This window comes from Hylobates moloch, unplaced genomic scaffold (genome assembly GCF_009828535.3).
Source record: "Hylobates moloch isolate HMO894 unplaced genomic scaffold, HMol_V3 SCAFFOLD_4, whole genome shotgun sequence".
In the NCBI taxonomy this organism is placed as follows: domain Eukaryota; kingdom Metazoa; phylum Chordata; class Mammalia; order Primates; family Hylobatidae; genus Hylobates; species Hylobates moloch.
Window position 1 is genome coordinate 113440038 of NW_026652279.1, and position 16338 is coordinate 113456375.

General features: G+C 50.6%; 2 protein-coding genes across 9 annotated transcripts in view; one reads left to right on the forward strand and one right to left on the reverse strand.

The window, feature by feature from the left end:
- The window catches only part of WDFY2 (WD repeat and FYVE domain containing 2), a 322692-nt gene extending 319476 nt beyond the window's left edge, over positions 1-3216 (forward strand). For 3 of the 4 annotated variants that reach the window (XM_058437932.1, XM_058437933.1, XM_058437930.1), the window contains one exon: positions 1990-3216. In XM_058437932.1, coding sequence (XP_058293915.1) covers positions 1990-2163 — 174 coding nt within the window. In that variant the 3' untranslated portion in view covers positions 2164-3216. The remainder of the gene's footprint in view (positions 1-1989) is intronic. The other variant, XR_004247762.2, reaches the window with a different exon arrangement.
- The window catches only part of DHRS12 (dehydrogenase/reductase 12), a 53644-nt gene that overhangs the window by 7038 nt on the left and 30268 nt on the right, over positions 1-16338 (reverse strand). For 4 of the 5 annotated variants that reach the window (XM_058437935.1, XM_058437934.1, XM_032150936.2 and 1 more), the window contains 3 exons: positions 15166-15256; positions 12488-12625; positions 10715-11639 (listed from right to left, as the gene is read on the reverse strand). In XM_058437935.1, coding sequence (XP_058293918.1) covers positions 11530-11639; positions 12488-12625; positions 15166-15256 — 339 coding nt within the window. In that variant the 3' untranslated portion in view covers positions 10715-11529. Of the gene's footprint in view, positions 1-10468; positions 10525-10714; positions 11640-12487; positions 12626-15165; positions 15257-16338 lie in introns of those variants that run through there. The other variant, XR_009213273.1, reaches the window with a different exon arrangement.

Here is a 16338-nt window from a genome sequence, read left to right on the forward strand (position 1 = left end):
GGTGGGAGGATTGCTGAGCCCAGGAGTTCAAGACCAGCCTGGGCAACACAGCAAGATCCTGTCGCTACCAAAAATTCAAAACTTAGTTGGGTGTGGTGGCACACATCTGTATTCCCAGCTACTCAGGAAGCTGAGGCAGGAGGATCACTCGAGCCCAGGAATTCAAGGATGCAGTGAGCTATGATTGCACTACTGCAGTCTAGCCTGGGCAGCAGAGCAAGGCCCTGAATAAATAAATAAAGTGTAATTTATTTTTGCCTGATATTAATCACTTCTTAGGGCCCAAATTTTTGTTTTTAAGCAAAAGGATAGCTCTAAGTGTGGGTTGCAGTTACTGGACATAACTATTCACTAAATGAGATTCGTTTGGTTATGGCTGTTCATAGAATTTTAATTCTATGTCAGTGTTCTTGTTCACTAAGGTATTTCAAAGTGACAGCATTTTACCAATACATTCTTATTTTTTCTCCTTTAAAATAATATTGAATTTTTCCTGGTACGAAGACAGATATTTATTAACTTGATTGGAAAACACAGAAATTAAGTTCATGTTGAACACTGAGTTATCTAGATGATCCCTGAGATTTGAATGTTCATGTCAGCCATGTTGAGTGCTCACCAGCCAGCCACCACGCTTTAGGCACTGGCAGTGCAAGGTGTCTGAGGCCCATTCTCAGGCTGGGCAGAGGTCACACAGTGAGTGAATGGGTCTTTTCAGTGCAATGTGGTCATGGTAGAGGCATGCCAGGGTGCCACTAACCCAGCAGGTGTGGCAGGAGGGGCTTCACAGAGGAAAGGGACTTTGAGCTCAGTGTTAAAGGATGAGGAGTGAGTCATAAGGGGGAGAAATGGAAATGACTTTCCAGACTTCAGAAACAGCATAAACAAAGGCCTGAGAGCTGGAGTCAGTGTGGTGTGTCCAGGGATCACAAGTGGGCTGGAGTTGCCGGAGAACAGCCAAGTGGCTCAGCTGCCATCCCGGAACTGAGCTCGTCACTATCAGATGCTGCTGCTCCCTGGCCTCAGAGGAAAGCAGCACACAGCTCACCGCAAGGGATTTCCCCAGAGGCTCCTCCTGCAGCCAATGCTACTATTAGTTTATATTATAATAGTATCAGTTTCTTTTTCTTTGGAAATCCCTAGAACTGTTAAAACTGAAGGTGACCCAGGGTAACTAATTCTGGATCTTTGGGTGCACAGCCTCTCACTGGAGTCTGAGAGGACTCACAGACTAACACCAAAGGTGTGCTGGGCTCAGCTGCTCCACTGTGGAAAAGTAAAGCCCTGGCCCTGTGGCAGGAGGGCATTGTTTTAGTCAAGTGTGGCATTGCACGGACAGGCGGTGCCGAGTGTTTGGGAGCGGACACAGGCAGCTGCTGCCCTCCACTTCCTGCTCTTGCAAGTCACAGATGATTCCAGTACAATGTGGGAGGTCCTCCTTACAGGGCCACTTGCAAGGGGAAGGCAGAGAGTTTCGTCAATTCAGGTACAGGTCTGTCTGGGAGACCTGGCCCTGTGGGGGCAGGAACACCGTGCAGGGGCATGGCAGCGCCTGTCTTTGCTATCACATTTGCCTTTTCCTTGTAGGACCCAAAGAGCTATGTCCAAAACTGAGTCCAGAAACCGCTGCATTCCTGTTTAAACTTCTGCTCAGTTTCTTAACCAAGAACCACATGTCAACCCTCCAGGGTTGTGGTTTGTATTTTTGCCTTTAAGCATTATCTCCTTTCCACCAAGAAGCCTACTTAGATTTAACACATGAAAGCAGTGTCTAAAAATTAGATCGGTCCTAAATTGGAATGGGATGTCTTCCTTGCATGTCCCATACCAGGGAATTTTTTTTAACACACAGTGTAGAGCCTTTGCCAGAGATGTTGAAAGGGAGATTAAAGGCTTGAGTGAGGGATGAATTTGATCATCATTCTTAAAGTCCCTTCCAATCCTGTAATTCTCTGATTCCGAGTCTCGTTTATTATTGGACGTGCCTAGCCCATCACCGGTGACCTGCCCGCATATTGCTGGCTTTGCTTGGATAACGGAGAGCCTATCACCACATGCCTTTGTTGTCTTCCATCATATCAAGTGAGTTGCTTTCTGGACTTTTTCCATCTAGAGTCTGCTAGGTTTGGTGAAACCCCAAAGTCATTTGGGGAAAGATGGTGAAGTTTCTTTTCATGAGTTTGTAGGGGAAAAAAAAATTCTTTTTAATGATGGTAAGGGTGGAAATTAATCATGGTACCATCTCATTAAAAATAGATACTTCAAAATGTTTACCTTTACAAGTCAAGAAGAGTATCTGACTTTCTTGGAAGTGTCAGGAATTGCAAGTTGGCTGAAAAGTTAGATTGAGAATCTGACCTTGTTACTTACGATTCTTTTTTCCCTTGGTTCTCGGGGATGCATGAGAATAGGTGAGCTGTCACTCACAAAAAAAAGAGAAAATGATTTGAAAAATATGTTTCACATATACACACTCTTTTTATCATTTTAGTGGATGGCAGCCTTACGTCAGTAGTATATGCCAGTATGAAGTATGGACCAAAACACTAGTGTCACTTGTAACCATTGTACTCTTATGGATTTGTGTCTTATACCATTTGCCTTGCTTTTTAAATGACTTTGTTTTTCAAGGTACTGTCATTTTGCAAAAGGAAATCTTTATATGAAGTGTACAAAAACTGTTACTAACTGGACAACAGGGAAGGTGCTGGCCCCACATTAGTGCCTGCCTACCACTCTACTTCTAACCAGGGACACGGATCTTCCATTCTCTACATCCACCGGACTGCAGCCCACATCTGGACCTGGCTGCAGTGGGCATATTACCGTATGGATAGCTTTTTCTTTCTTTTTTTGAAGTGAGGAGATTCTTCAGGGTGTCAGGCTGAGAATGTAATAAGTCTGACATTGGAACAGATTTCTCCCGTGTGGTCTAGCTGGACCCCTCCGGCATTTGCCACACTCCCTGCCAGTCCTGACATTGACTTCCTGAATGTGATTAGGTGGTAATGAGCAAGAATTTCCTAGGATGTTGAAATGTCTGTATCCAGGCCCCCATTCAAATGCTGCTGAATATTGTGAATGTTTTTACTCCGCTCACTTTCTCACTGTGCTTCCCTCTAACCAAAATATACGTGTAGCCATTACCAATGTACAACTCTCAATGTGGAGTTGCCTCCATGGTTTAAAATAAATCTCTGTGAAAACCTTTCTGCAGCTATGGTCCCATCACTGTTTCGTGTGGCCACACACACACCGACAACCTTGCTGTGCTGTTTAGCCCTGTGGGTTCTGTCCAGTTGGTGGGAGGGGGAGGTTCCAGATCACTCCACCTGCTGTCTAGATGCCAGGGAAAGCTGCTGTTTGTTTGGAGGTGAAGATGAGCCCTGTTCACCACAGTCTAAGCACAGCATACGGGCTCAGGCCATGGAGCCCTTTTTCTTCATCATGTAAGTCAGCTTTTTCCTGTGCTTAGTAAACTTTTCAAATGAGGAGAAATGACTTCGGGGCAAACACTGCCAGGGAAAGCCTCATTTAAAACTTGTGAGGTTCATTTTATGGAGAAGAAAAATAGGTGCAAAGGCACCAAGTGACCTGCATGCTATGGAATCACCGTTGAGGGGGTGGCTGGGTTGCCCCGTCCTGGTGCTGCCAGCACAGCCTCACCCACACCCAGCATTGCTGAGGCCCATCACCCTCCTGCAGAAAAGGAGGCATGCAGTTAAATGGAGCTGGTGCTTGCTTGATAGCGCCTCCTTTTGTCAGAAAAACACGGATGTTTCAGGCTGGCACTGTTAGGTAACAGGCGTACCTTAATGGCGCTGGTTCTGGGTTCTTCTCCCCGCCTTGACCGGGCACTGTCTGAACCCCCACCAAAGGAGGGCCAATCAGAAAGAAGCATCTCCCAACTTCCCTTGGGCCCGCCCCATGTAGGCCCAAGGGATATAAAACCCAGCACACCAGCAGCTCTCTCTTCTCTTCTCTTTTCTCTTCTCCTCTTCTCTTCCTTCTCCGCTCGATACCTCCAATAAAGATCTCTTGACCGCGACCGGTGTAGTCTGATCCTTGTCCGGCCTCTTCCATTGGTGCCGTGACTCGGATCGGGACTCCCCACTTCCTCTCAGTGGGACCCTGATCCTCTTCGGGCTCGGTCCAGACCCCGGCCGGTCTTCGCCCATTTTCCTGTTCGCCGACCTCTCCACCCAACACCGGCCTCATCTCGGTAAGTCTCCCCTCCTGGTGTCCAACACCAGCCGACCAACTCCCGTCTCAGCCGCCCTCTCTCGGCTGCCGTAAATCTTACTCTAGACTCGGCCTGCAGGGAACGGAGTTTTCTCCCTCTCCTCCTCGCGTCTCCGGCCTGGGCCCCCCCTCCCTTTCTCGTCTCAAAAATCCTGGTACCAGGTGGCCCATGGTCCTCGGCCATAGCCGGCCCCTCAGTCCTTTCACTTTGGTGACGACCGAACCGGAAGCTCTGAGTCACGTCGCAGTGTTCGGCTATTAGGGGACGCCCTACTTAGCCCTCACTGCATATCCTCTTGTAGCCCCGCAATGGGAGGCTCCGCATCCCTGCCGGCCGACTCTCCCCTACTATGCCTCCTAAACAATTTGTCAGCCCTAGGCTTAGTGGCTGACCTCAAACCAAAACGTCTAATTAAATAATGCACACAAGACTGGCCCACTTACCCCTTAGATAACCAAAACAAGTGGCCCCCTTATGGGTCCCTCGATCCTGGTATCCTCCACGATCTCTATAACTATTGTGAGCGAACAGGAAAATGGGCAGAAATCCTGTACCTCCACGGGTTTTTCCTCCTAAAGGCCCTCAAACTGTCACCCTCCCTGACCCCCCCTCATTCCTTCCGCTCCTGACTTTGATCCCGCCGATGAGCCCCCGCCATATCACCATCCACAGCCCTTCCCCCCGGCTGCCGCCCAGCCCGCAAGGGCCCCGCCCCCGGCGGCAGCCTCACCTCCTTCCGCCAACCCCGGCCTTCCTTCCCCATCCTCTCCAACCTCTCCTACTTCCTTTCCTCCACCTTTCAGCCCTCCTACTACTCACTCCAGATCTCACCTCCCTGTCCTCGCTCCTCTGCGAGAAGTAGCAGGGGCAGAAGGCATCGTTCACGTCCATGTCCCCTTTTCTATGGCTGTTCTTTCACAAATCGAAAAACGCTTAGGCTCCTATACCTCCAACCCTGCTTCATATAGCAAAGAATTCCAGTATCTTCTCCAAGCTTACAGCCTTACCTTTCACGATATTTACATGATCCTCTCTAACACCCTTCTCCCTGAGGAGCGCCGGCGAGTCTGGGAGCAAGCCCGCACTTATGCAGACCAGGTCCACCGAACAACCCCAGCCCTGCCCATAGGGGCGCAAGCAGTCCCCGAGCAAGAGCCTAACTGGGATTACAACACCCGAATTGGCGTCACTGCCCGGGACCACTTCGCCACCTGTTTAATAACCGGGCTGCTTAAAGCAGCCCAAAAGGCAGTCAACTTTGAAAAACTTCACGAAATTGTACAAGAGAAACATGAAAACCCATCCGCCTTTCTTGACCGCCTTACACAGGCACTCCAACAATATACCAACATAGACCCAGAAGCCCCTGACGGCAGGCAGCTTCTCATGTCCCATTTTTTTCGCACAAAGCTTCCCGGACATTAGAGCCAAATTAAAGAAGCTAGACAGAGGTCCCTTCACCCCGCAGACCGAGATTCTGGCCACCGCGTTCAAGGTATACCATAACCGTGACGAGCAGGCGAGGAAGCAAAAGTGTCAAATGCTGGCTCAAGCTCTCCAAGCCCCTCCTCGGCCAGCTATAAACACTGGTGACCGTAAGCCACCATTTGCCCACTGTCAGCCCCCTGGGCCCTGCTTCAAGTGCGGCAAAGAAGGGCATTGGGTCCATGAGTGTCCCAATCCCAGGCCTCCACATAAGCCGTGTCCAAAATGCCACCAGCCCGGTCACTGGGCCATCGACTGCCCCAACTCCCGGAGGGGGGTTGGGCCAGACCCCGGCCCTGGCCCCGACCTCTTAGGACTGGCCATTGATGATTGACGGAGCCCTGGGACTCCCCCCACCGACGCACACTATCACTGCACAGGAGCCCAGGGTGCCTCTCACAGTAGATGGACGCCTTGTCACCTTCCTCCTCGGTACAGGAGCTACTTTCTCGGTTCTGCGGGAATTTTGGGGTGTCACTTCCACTTCCGGCCCTCCTATAGTCAGGGTAGGAGGCCAAACCATGCGCCCAAGAACTACCCCACTTTTATCCTGCTCCTTCTCAGGTCACCTCTTCTCTCATAGGTTTTTAGTTATGCCCTAGTGCCCCCTTCCCCTATTAGGAAGAGATATCCTTTCCAAGTTTAGAGCAGCCATCACTTTTAATCCCATAGCTCTTCCAGACTCTGCCTCCTTCCTCGCCCTAGTTGCCAACTCAACTGACCAACTGCACACTCCGTCTTCCTTGTCCCTATCTGTCAACCCCACAGTCTGGGACACTGCCACCCCCTCACTGGCTCGCTGCACTCCTGTTGAAATCTCTCTAAAAAACCCCCACCACTTTCCATGCCAGCCCCAATATCCCCTTCCCACTACCAGCCTCAAAGGCTTGCAACCCCTTATCTCAGGACTTCTACAGAAGGGGTTCCTTAGGCCAACACACTCTCCATTCAACACTCCCATTCTAGCAGTAAAAAAGCCCAATGGAAAGTTTCACCTAGTTCAAGATCTGTGGCTTATCAATGAGGCTGTTAAGCCCATCCACCCGTTAGTCCCTAATCCCTATACCTCCTCTCCTCTATCCCACCCGATACAACACATTTCTCGGTGGTGGACCTTAAAGACGTCTTTTTCACTATTCCCCTCTCCCCGCAGTCCCAAGACTTCTTTGCTTTCACCTGGACTGACCCAGATACCCAACAGTCACAACAGCTTACCTGGACAGTACTTCCCCAAGGGTTTCGAGACAGCCCCTACATTTTTGGTCAAACCCTTGCCTCAGATCTCAGACTACTACACCTCCCTCACTCCACTCTCCTGCAATATGTAGATCTCCTCCTATGCAGTCCCTCTTTAACAGCCTCTCAAACTGACACCATTTCTCTCCTCAACTTCCTAGCAGACAAAGGATACCGGGTATCCCCCCGTAAGGTCCAACTTTCCTCCATGCAGGTGACCTATCTAGGAGTCCTCCTTTCCCACAACTCCAAGGCCATCACCCTAGACCGGAAGTGCTTCATCCGGAGTCTCTCGGTCCCCAAAACTAAGCAAGAACTTCTCTCATTTCTAGGGCTTGCAGGGTACTTCAGAACATGGATTCCCAACTACTCTCTCCTAGCAAGACCACTTTATGAGCTGTCCCGTGGAGCTCCATCTGAGCCCCTAGATACTACTGTCACCCAACCTTTTCAAGCCCTCCAACAGGCCCTTCTAAAGGCTCCAGCCTTAATCTCCCAAATCTCCAAAAACCCTTCACTCTATATGTACATGAACACAATGGCCTAGCCCTAGGAGTCCTAGGTCAAATGCAAGGACCCACATTTGCCACCATTGCATACTTGTCCAAACAGCTAGACCCCACAGTGCGAGGGTGGGCCCCCTGCCTCCGGGCCCTAGCAGCCACCTACCTCCTACTCTTAGAATCAAAAAAACTCACCTTTGGGGCAAGCATTGTTATTGCCTCTCCACACCAACTTAAAGATCTCCTCACATACAAGAGTCTACAAACCCTTCCTCGTCGCATACTTTCACTTCTAGTCTCTTTCCTTCACGACCCAACTATTTCCTTCCAGCCATGTGCTCCCCTCAATCCTGCCACTCTCCTACCAATCAATCACCACCCTCCTCAACACGACTGCATTGAGATCCTAGAATCCCTCCTCCCTTGTCTGACTCATATAACCGAAGGACCCCTAGACAGTCCTGACCACACCTGGCTCACAGATGGCAGCTCTTTCACATTACAAGGGCAGCGCCTTGCAGGATATGCCATAGTCTCTCTAACCCAAACCATAGAGGCAAAGTCCTTACCACCAGTACCACTAATCAACAGGCTGAACTCATCGTGGCCACTCGGGCATTCGAATTAGCAGCAGACACCTCACTCACACTATATACAGACTCCAAATACGTTTTCCACATCCTTCTCTCTCATTCAGCAATTTGGAAGGAAAGGGGGCTCCTAACAACAAAAGGAACATCTATCACTAATGCCACCCTCGTCACTCGTCTCCTTCAAGCCTCCCTACTTCCCTCTAAAATAGGCATCACACACTGTAAGTCACACCAAATTGACTCGTCCCCAGTAAAGCAAGGCAACAACAAAGCAGATCAAGAAGCCAGGCAGGCAGCTTTGTCAACCTTAACCCCCGCTGTAATGTTAGCCCTACACCAACCATCAAACCCAACGTGACTCACACAGTCATCACTAACAAAATCACCGAATCTCTCCAAACATGCCTTCTTCTCATACCTTCATTCTATCTTCCATACAAATCCTCTGACATTAAAAACCTTCCTCGACTCCTTCTTCACTCTGGACTCCTCTGACTTGCAATTCCTTAAACAGCTCACATCCACCTGCTTCATCTGTCAACGAACCAATCCACAAACTCCACTAAAGCCAGGACCCTTCCCAACCCATCAGGCCAGAGAACACATTCCAGGCGGTGATTGGCAGCTTGACTTTACCCACATGCCCTCTGTAAAAAAATTTAAATACCCCTTAGTCCTAGTTGACACCTTCTCCGGATGGGTTGAAGCCTTCCCGACCACCAATAACAAGGCAAGTACCATTGCCTCAACCCTTCTGTCAGAAATCATTCCAAGATTCAGGGTCCCCACGTCCCTCCAGACTGATAATGGCCCTGAATTCACATCCCAGATCTCTCAAAACGTTGCAGCCGCCCTCATCCCATGGCATTTCCACATTCCCTATCACCCACAATCTTCCGGAAAGGTCGAGTGGACCAACCGCACACTCAAAGAGACCCTCACCAAGCTATCCTTAGAACTGCATCTAGACTGGGTGAAATTACTCCCCACAGCCTTATTCAGGCTTCGAGTTCTCCCAAAGAAACCCACCCTCATGTCTCCTTTTGAAGTCATGTATGGTCGTCCAGCACTTCCTCCTGGCATTAATCCCACCTCCCCACTGATCCCATCACACATTAATTATCCCCTCTTGTCCTTCATCCGTTGCGAGCTTTGGAAAAGGCAGGAAAGCCTCTAACCAGACACTAATAACATACAGACTACCTTCCCCCTCACGCCCGGTGGCTGGGTATTTTATTCACCACCCGGGCACACCGATTCAATAACTCTGGCCCCAAAATGGAAAGGGCCCCTCCAAATCGTACTATGCACCCCCACTGCCGCTAGACTCCAGGAATCTCCAGGATAACTAACCCCCTGGCTTCATATTTCCAGGTTAAAGCCAGCCACCAACCCGGATCAGACAAGAAGCCCACCGGCCCCACACCATCCCACAAAATATACTTGCACACCTGTGCCAAACAGCCCACTCAAAATCCGCATCTCTAAAACACCTTCTCTTCCCCCCATTCCAGAAACATAGACTCTCCCCACAACCCTACTACCTGTTCACCGTCAAAGAAACCTACACTACCAACAGGAGAACACACAAACCCCCTTCATCTCTCAAGTTCCACTTCTATGTGCAAACCTTAACAGACCTCCTCTTACCGCCTCCCACATCTTTTCACCTTCCTCCACCAGCGAACCCCCTTCACAGCCCTATTACCTTTTCACAGTCAAAGCCCCCTCTTGCTGCCGTCCCCTTATCCGAGTCAATGCCTGCCAATAACTCCTCTGCCCCCACTACTAACTTCATCGTTTCCATCTCTAACCAAACCTTTAACCAGCTTCTCCTCAGAAATTACCAACTTTTAGCAACCTGTGAAGATGCAGAGGACTCCAGAGACGGCCTCGCACCCTTCTAATATGTCAACGACCAATACGCCAGTCAGCCGACACCAGTCAGATAAGATCTACCATAACAACCCCTCATCCAACATCCCTCATCCAGCCATTTCCAGGGTCGAGTCTGCCAAACACCCTAAATAACTATCATTCTCTTTTCCTTCTGGGCTAAACCTAGGTCCAACGCCCAATGTCTCGGTTCCACCAGTTCCTAGACGACCTCCGCATGGACAGCTGGCTCATCGCAGACCCCTCCCTGCCCCTTGGCTGGCTCACGGCTTTGAACGACTTATACCTACAAGGAACATTCATAGACTTCACACCCGAGGAGGTGTTCATATATAGCGCCCTACTACTTGGCCTTATACTCCTACTGTGCCCTGTCCACAACCCTCACAGTCCTCCCTTACCCCTCCCCCACAACGCCCCTGTTCAGCAGGAAGTAGCCAGACGAACTACAACGCCCATTTCCCTACTTCTTGAAAAACAAAAAAGGGAGGAATGTTAGGTAACAGGGGTACCTTAATGGTGCCGGTTCCGGGTTCTTCTCCTCTCCTTGACAGGGCACTGTCTGAACCTGCCAAAGGAGGGCCAATTAGAAAGAAGCATCTCCCGCCTTCCCTTGGGCCCGCCCCACGTAGGCCCAAGGGATATAAAACCCAGCACACCAGCAGCTCTCTCTCTTCTCTTCCTTCTCCGCTCGATACCTCCAATAAAGATCTCTTGACCACGACGGGTGTAGTCTGATCCTTGCCCGGCCTCTTTCAGGCACACCCAGAAAAATCCCTTCCTTGTGGTCCTTGGCTGATGAGCCCTGGATCAGAGTGTCTCATGGACCACTGAGAAGCTGCAGCCGTCTGGGTTTTCCTTTGCTATGGGGGATGAGTTAGTTACGTTTATTCCACCATGGACACCAAGAATGTATGTAGATGTATTCTAAATCTGCTCATTGGTTTTATTACAACTTTTCCTGGAGTCACTAAGAGGTAAAATGGTGTAAATTAGAGGTTTTATCAAAGTGTAGTACCAGAATGCCAGATGCATTACTGAAGCCACTCCTAATCTTAAGCAAATGTAAACTAGGCCTCATTAAATTGTTTATGTAAATATGCATCGTCCCTTGGTTATGTTGTGCTCCTGGGACCATGCACAGCAAAGGCAGTGTCCAGCCCTCTCCTGGGGGGTGGGGGGGGGGGGGGCACAGCGCCAGCCTCTGACACTGGAGGAGCTGAGAAAGGGAGGGGAAGTGGAGTCCACAGGGGGGCATTCCTGCTGCCTCCACCCCTGCGTCCCCTCAGACTGACAATGATGGTTCATCTCAAACTTCGAATTCTTTAGAAAACCACATTCTCGAATAAACGAGACTTAAGAAAAGAACCTGCTGCAGGAGTTCAAGGTGAGCCTGATCACAGTCCCGGTAGTTATTTATTTTGAAATAAAAGTTCCCATCCCTTGTAGGCCTCACTGTAAGGCACAGCGTCTTCGAGGGGAAGTTGAAGTGGGGTCTTGTTCACTGGTCCCTAGACCGCACCTTCTGGTATTTTCTAAGGCAATTCTGGTACCGCACTGTGTCTGGGTTGGCCTATTTAAATGTCTGAGCCAGCTGTTCCAGGATTTCAATGAGTTTCTCCTCTTCGGCCGGTGAGGAGGACGTTCTAGCGAGAGGCAAGTGTGTAGAAACGGGCTTCCGATCTAAAAGTGAGAGGGAACCGCAGAGAGGTGTGAGCTGCCGCAGCGTGGCTGGGTCTATGTCCCTGTGCTGCTCAGGCCTTGAACCGACGCCTGCTGGAGTGGCGGTGCCCCACGGGTGTTAGACCCCATCCCTGCCCTCAAAGGTCCCACACACGGATCAGGCAGCATGGATTGATATGTAAAGTGCAGTTTGGGAACTGGGAGACTGCAGCCAGGGCTGGACGGGAGACCACGTTTGGGTGATCAGCAGGAAGGGGCGCGGCCATCCTCCCGGATACCCCAGGGGTCACCAGCGCCTTAGAATTCCTCAAGCAAGGGTGGTTCTCATCAAGAACAGAGGAAAGAGAAGCCGAGAAAAGAGCCTGGCTTCCACCCAAGGTCAAGTGCTGTCTTCGGATGGTGTCCACTCACACGCCTGCCCCCTTAGGAGCCCACTGGCAAGAGACGTGAACAGATCACTGCTTCCAAAAATAGAGAAGCAGAGTCGGTTACACCCTTTGCACTGCAGAGAAGCAGAGTCCGTTACTCCCTTTGCACTGCAGCTTTGCATAGCGCCCCTCCTGGGCCTCAGGAAACTGCAGAGAAAATCTTCCATTCCCAAGGTAGGAAATGCCTCTCCTGCTCCCACAGGACCTTAATGACAGGGTTATCACAAGTCTTCAAAGAAGCTACCAACCCAGGGTGAAGCACTTCCCAAAACTAACCTCAGCAGGCAAAGCAATCATCTCGCCAAAGAAGCCCAGGCACAGTCCCACCCCGGGTTTCACGGAGGGGAAGGTGCGCCTCGAAGGCCCAGCTGCTGCCCCCAGCCCTTTGTTAGCTGCCTTCACAGCCAGGGAGGAAGTCACCTTGAAAGAAGCGGCCGCTGGGCTGTGCGGCTGCAGCAGAGGAGAGGGCCAGCCACAGCACGGTGTCCGCGCCCTGGGCCTCGGAGCGCAGGCGGTCCCTGAACCTGGTGTGGAACCCCGGCATCGCCTGCCTCACACCTGGGAGAAGGAAGGGGCAGGCGGATTAGAACAGCATTCTCCAGCAAATGTGGTTGACTTCCCTTAATAAAAAAAAAAAAAAAAAAAATGTAAAAATGAAATGGGATCATAAACTGCTCTTTCTATTTTATAGCACTCACCCAAGCCACTCGGAACCAATTCCAAAGAACCTTGTTACAAAGCCCCCAAGGTGTCACCTGATGGAAAGTGCTGCTCACCAGAGCCTGACTGAGTCCCCATGTCCCCGGGGCACCAGCACCCAGCCCAGCCCTGAGAGCAGAGTCGCCCACAGAGCCGCCCGCAGAGCCCCCCTTTCCATCCTAAGAGAGGATTGTAATGAGCTGTGGGGCTCACAGTGAGGCTGGGCCCAGCAAACCACTTAGTCTCCTGGGTTCAGCAGCCCTCTCAAACCATCTAGGCTCACAGGATCCTGGCTGTTGGTTCCTTGGACTGTTTTAGCATTTTCCTCTTTTAGGGAGGAGTAGATAACAGGAAAGAATTCTTCACTTCCTCTGCCAAGCCCCTCGAGGCGTCCCACCCTCTGCATCCCAGGGCTACAGGGAGGTGTTTGCCTGGAGTAGCCTGCCGGACCTGGCCTGTGCCGCAGCGTCGGGCACTCTACCTGCCCACGCCTTCAAGGACCCAGCCACACGCTCTGGCTCCAGTCCACACCCCATTTTCCCACAGACCTCAGGGAACACAGTGTCTCCACAGTGAGCACATTGGGAAACAAAATAGTTCTCTTTCGAAGCCAAGGAAAGAAAATAAACCAGAGAAAACAACAATTAAGAGCCTTACTGAGATCATGGAATTTTAGAGCTAGAAAGGATCACCTAAGCAAAAGCCCTCCTTTTTTAAATTAAAAATAAACATCTTTTTTTCTTTTCACAGAAGCAATACTTGTTTACTGTAGAAAAATCAGGATAAACTGATAGGCAAAAAGAAAAAATTTGAAAACCTTGTGATGTGTCACTCAGAGGTGACACATGTCCGCATGCTCAGCCCTCCCAGGCCCTTGTGGCCACAGACAGGTTGTGTGCACCTGAGAGCTGCTCTATAACCTCTGAACAACACATAGTAAACTGCACCTTGACCCAGATGATAGAGCCCAATAGTGGGCCTGCCAGGCAGATTTTAAACATCTGAGCTGATGTTGGGATTGTCAGAATGGTGTCCTTGGAGGGTAAGAGGCTGGGGGCCCCCCACGGCCTCCTAGAATTCACCCTGGACAGGCAGAACCAAGCATGTCTCCCATTAGGCAGTGGGAAGAATCGAGAAGCCATGCTCTCTGAGCGCTCCCAGCCTGAATCTCCCCTGGTATACTTTGCTGAGAACATCCTTTTTGTATTTAAGACAGGAGACTCAGATCTGTATAGGTGAGGACTAATTTCTGCCAAATCTCCAAGCTGGTCTCCATGAGATGCCACAAAGCACCAACATACACCTCTTTCTATAGGGGTGTGGTAGTTACAAAAATAAGATCATGAGGCATGTACTATTGAGGAACTTGGTGTCTTAATTTAATGACATAGTGCACACAGGGTTTTCCCATCGGCATGATTGACAGCAGAGTCTTCAGCCCGGAACAGATTTTGCACAGGTGTTCTATAATTTATTAACTTCATCTCCTACCACCAGCACTGTGATAAGCAACCTTGTTTTCCCTATCTTTATTTCTTAGGATGAATTCCAAGGCTTCTGATAAATAGTGATTTTCAGAAAGGCCATGCCAGCAGTGTGTGAGAGCCTGATTCCCCAAACCCCATGGCCAGGACCGGCTGGGAGGTCTTAGCCTCTCTGGGCCTCAGTTCCCTCATCTGTAAATGGGTGTGATAATAGACAGTAGTGGCCACCCCACAGGGGCTTGAGGACAAATGAGTTAATCCACAGACAGCGCTGAGACCAGCTCTTGGCGCCGCGGGTGCACCCTGGGGTGTGTGTTGTGGCTGCTGCTGCTTTCCGTTCCCTTGTTTGTGGAGAAGGAAAGAGCTGCAGAGAGCCCAGGTGAGCTGCCTGAGGTCACGGAGTTGGTGAGGCAGATCCGGAAGAGAATTCTGCTCACCTCCACCGCTGCTCCAACACACTTCCAGATCCCTCGAGCTGTGTCCTTGTGGCTGTCATTTACCTTCATGCATCATTATTTCCAAAAACCTGGGGAGTGGTGAGGCAGCTCGGGCCTCTCCCACTACCTTCCTCAGCTCCTGCTCATTCCTCTCTGACGTGGAAATGACAGTGGTCACCGGCTCCCTCTCTCACCAGGATATGCTGTAGTTAGGAGGGCGCCCCAGGCGCACCCACTCCCGTTCCCACCATCTCCTTCCCTGACTTGCACAGGGCAAGCTGGAAGCAAAAGCTCTGTGTCTGCATGAGGCTTCCCCCAGCTGCAGTCCCAACATGCCCCTGCCTAAATGGAAATGAAGCTACTCCTCAGTCCTCATTACGCTGGTTTTAGGTCATTCCTGGGGAGAGTCAATCCTGCGGCTGCTCAGGTATTTTTAGATGAAATGTAAGTGGCTCAGCAATTAAAGGCTATGACATACCTGGGGTGTGGGCCCAGCCAGGATGCATGGAAGAAAAATGGATGGCCGGGTGCCCTTGGGCCCACCACTCCGTCAGAACCACTTGCTGCCTCTGGACAGGAGTGAGGGGGTGAACAGGAGAGAGGAGGTGCCATCAGGTGCAAGGGCAGGAGATAAGCCCTGCCCAGCCTGGCTTATCTTATCTTTTTTTTTTTTTTTTTTTTTTTTTTTTTTTTTTTTTTTTTTTTTTTGAGACGGAGTCTCGCTCTGTCAGCCAGGCTAGAGTGCAGTGGCGCGATCTCGGCTCACTGCAAGCTCCACCTCCCGGGTTCACGCCATTCTCCTGCCTCAGCCTCTCCGAGTAGCTGGGACTACAGGCGCCCGCCACCATGCCTGGCTAATTTTTTGTATTTTTAGTAGAGACGGGGTTTCACCGTGGTCTCGATCTCCTGACCTCGTGATCTGCCCGCCTCGGCCTCCCAAAGTGCTGGGATTACAAGCGTGAGCCACCGTGCCCAGCCCTGGCTTATCTTACACTGGACTCTGCAGTATGTACGGCCGCTTGATGTCACCCTCCTCCAGAATCGGTCTTTACTCAGCAGCCCTGAGTAGGACCTAGCAGGTCCTGCCCACTCCAAAGGAGGCCAGAACAAGCAATGAGCTAACCCAACAAAACGCTGACAGAGAAGGAACAGTAGGCCCACCCCCCATGAAATTACACCCCTCAGTGCCCAGGTGTTCCTCATCCACAAGTCGCCTGGGTGACTCTATTCTTTGCTGCTCACTGAGGGCAGGGGTGGTATCTGTCCTGTTCACTGCTGTACCTCAGGCCCCCAGCACAGACCGGCATACAGTGTGTGTTCAGCTAATATGGGAATTAAGGCCGGACGCAGTGGCTCAAGTCTGTAATCCCAGCACTTTGGGAGGCGGGCGGATCACCTGAAGTCAGGAGTTCAAGACCAGCCTGGCCAACGTGATGAAACCCAGTCTCTACTAAAAATGCAAAAATTAGCTGGGTGTAGTGGTAGGCAAATCAAAATGATTTGGATTTTGGAGCTGTAATCTCAGCTACTCAGGAGGCTGAGGTAGGAGAATTGCTTAAACCAAGGAGACAGAGATTGCAGTAAGCCTATATATATATATATATATATATATATGAATTAACTCCTTTCTTAGGCAGAGCGTAGGAAATGT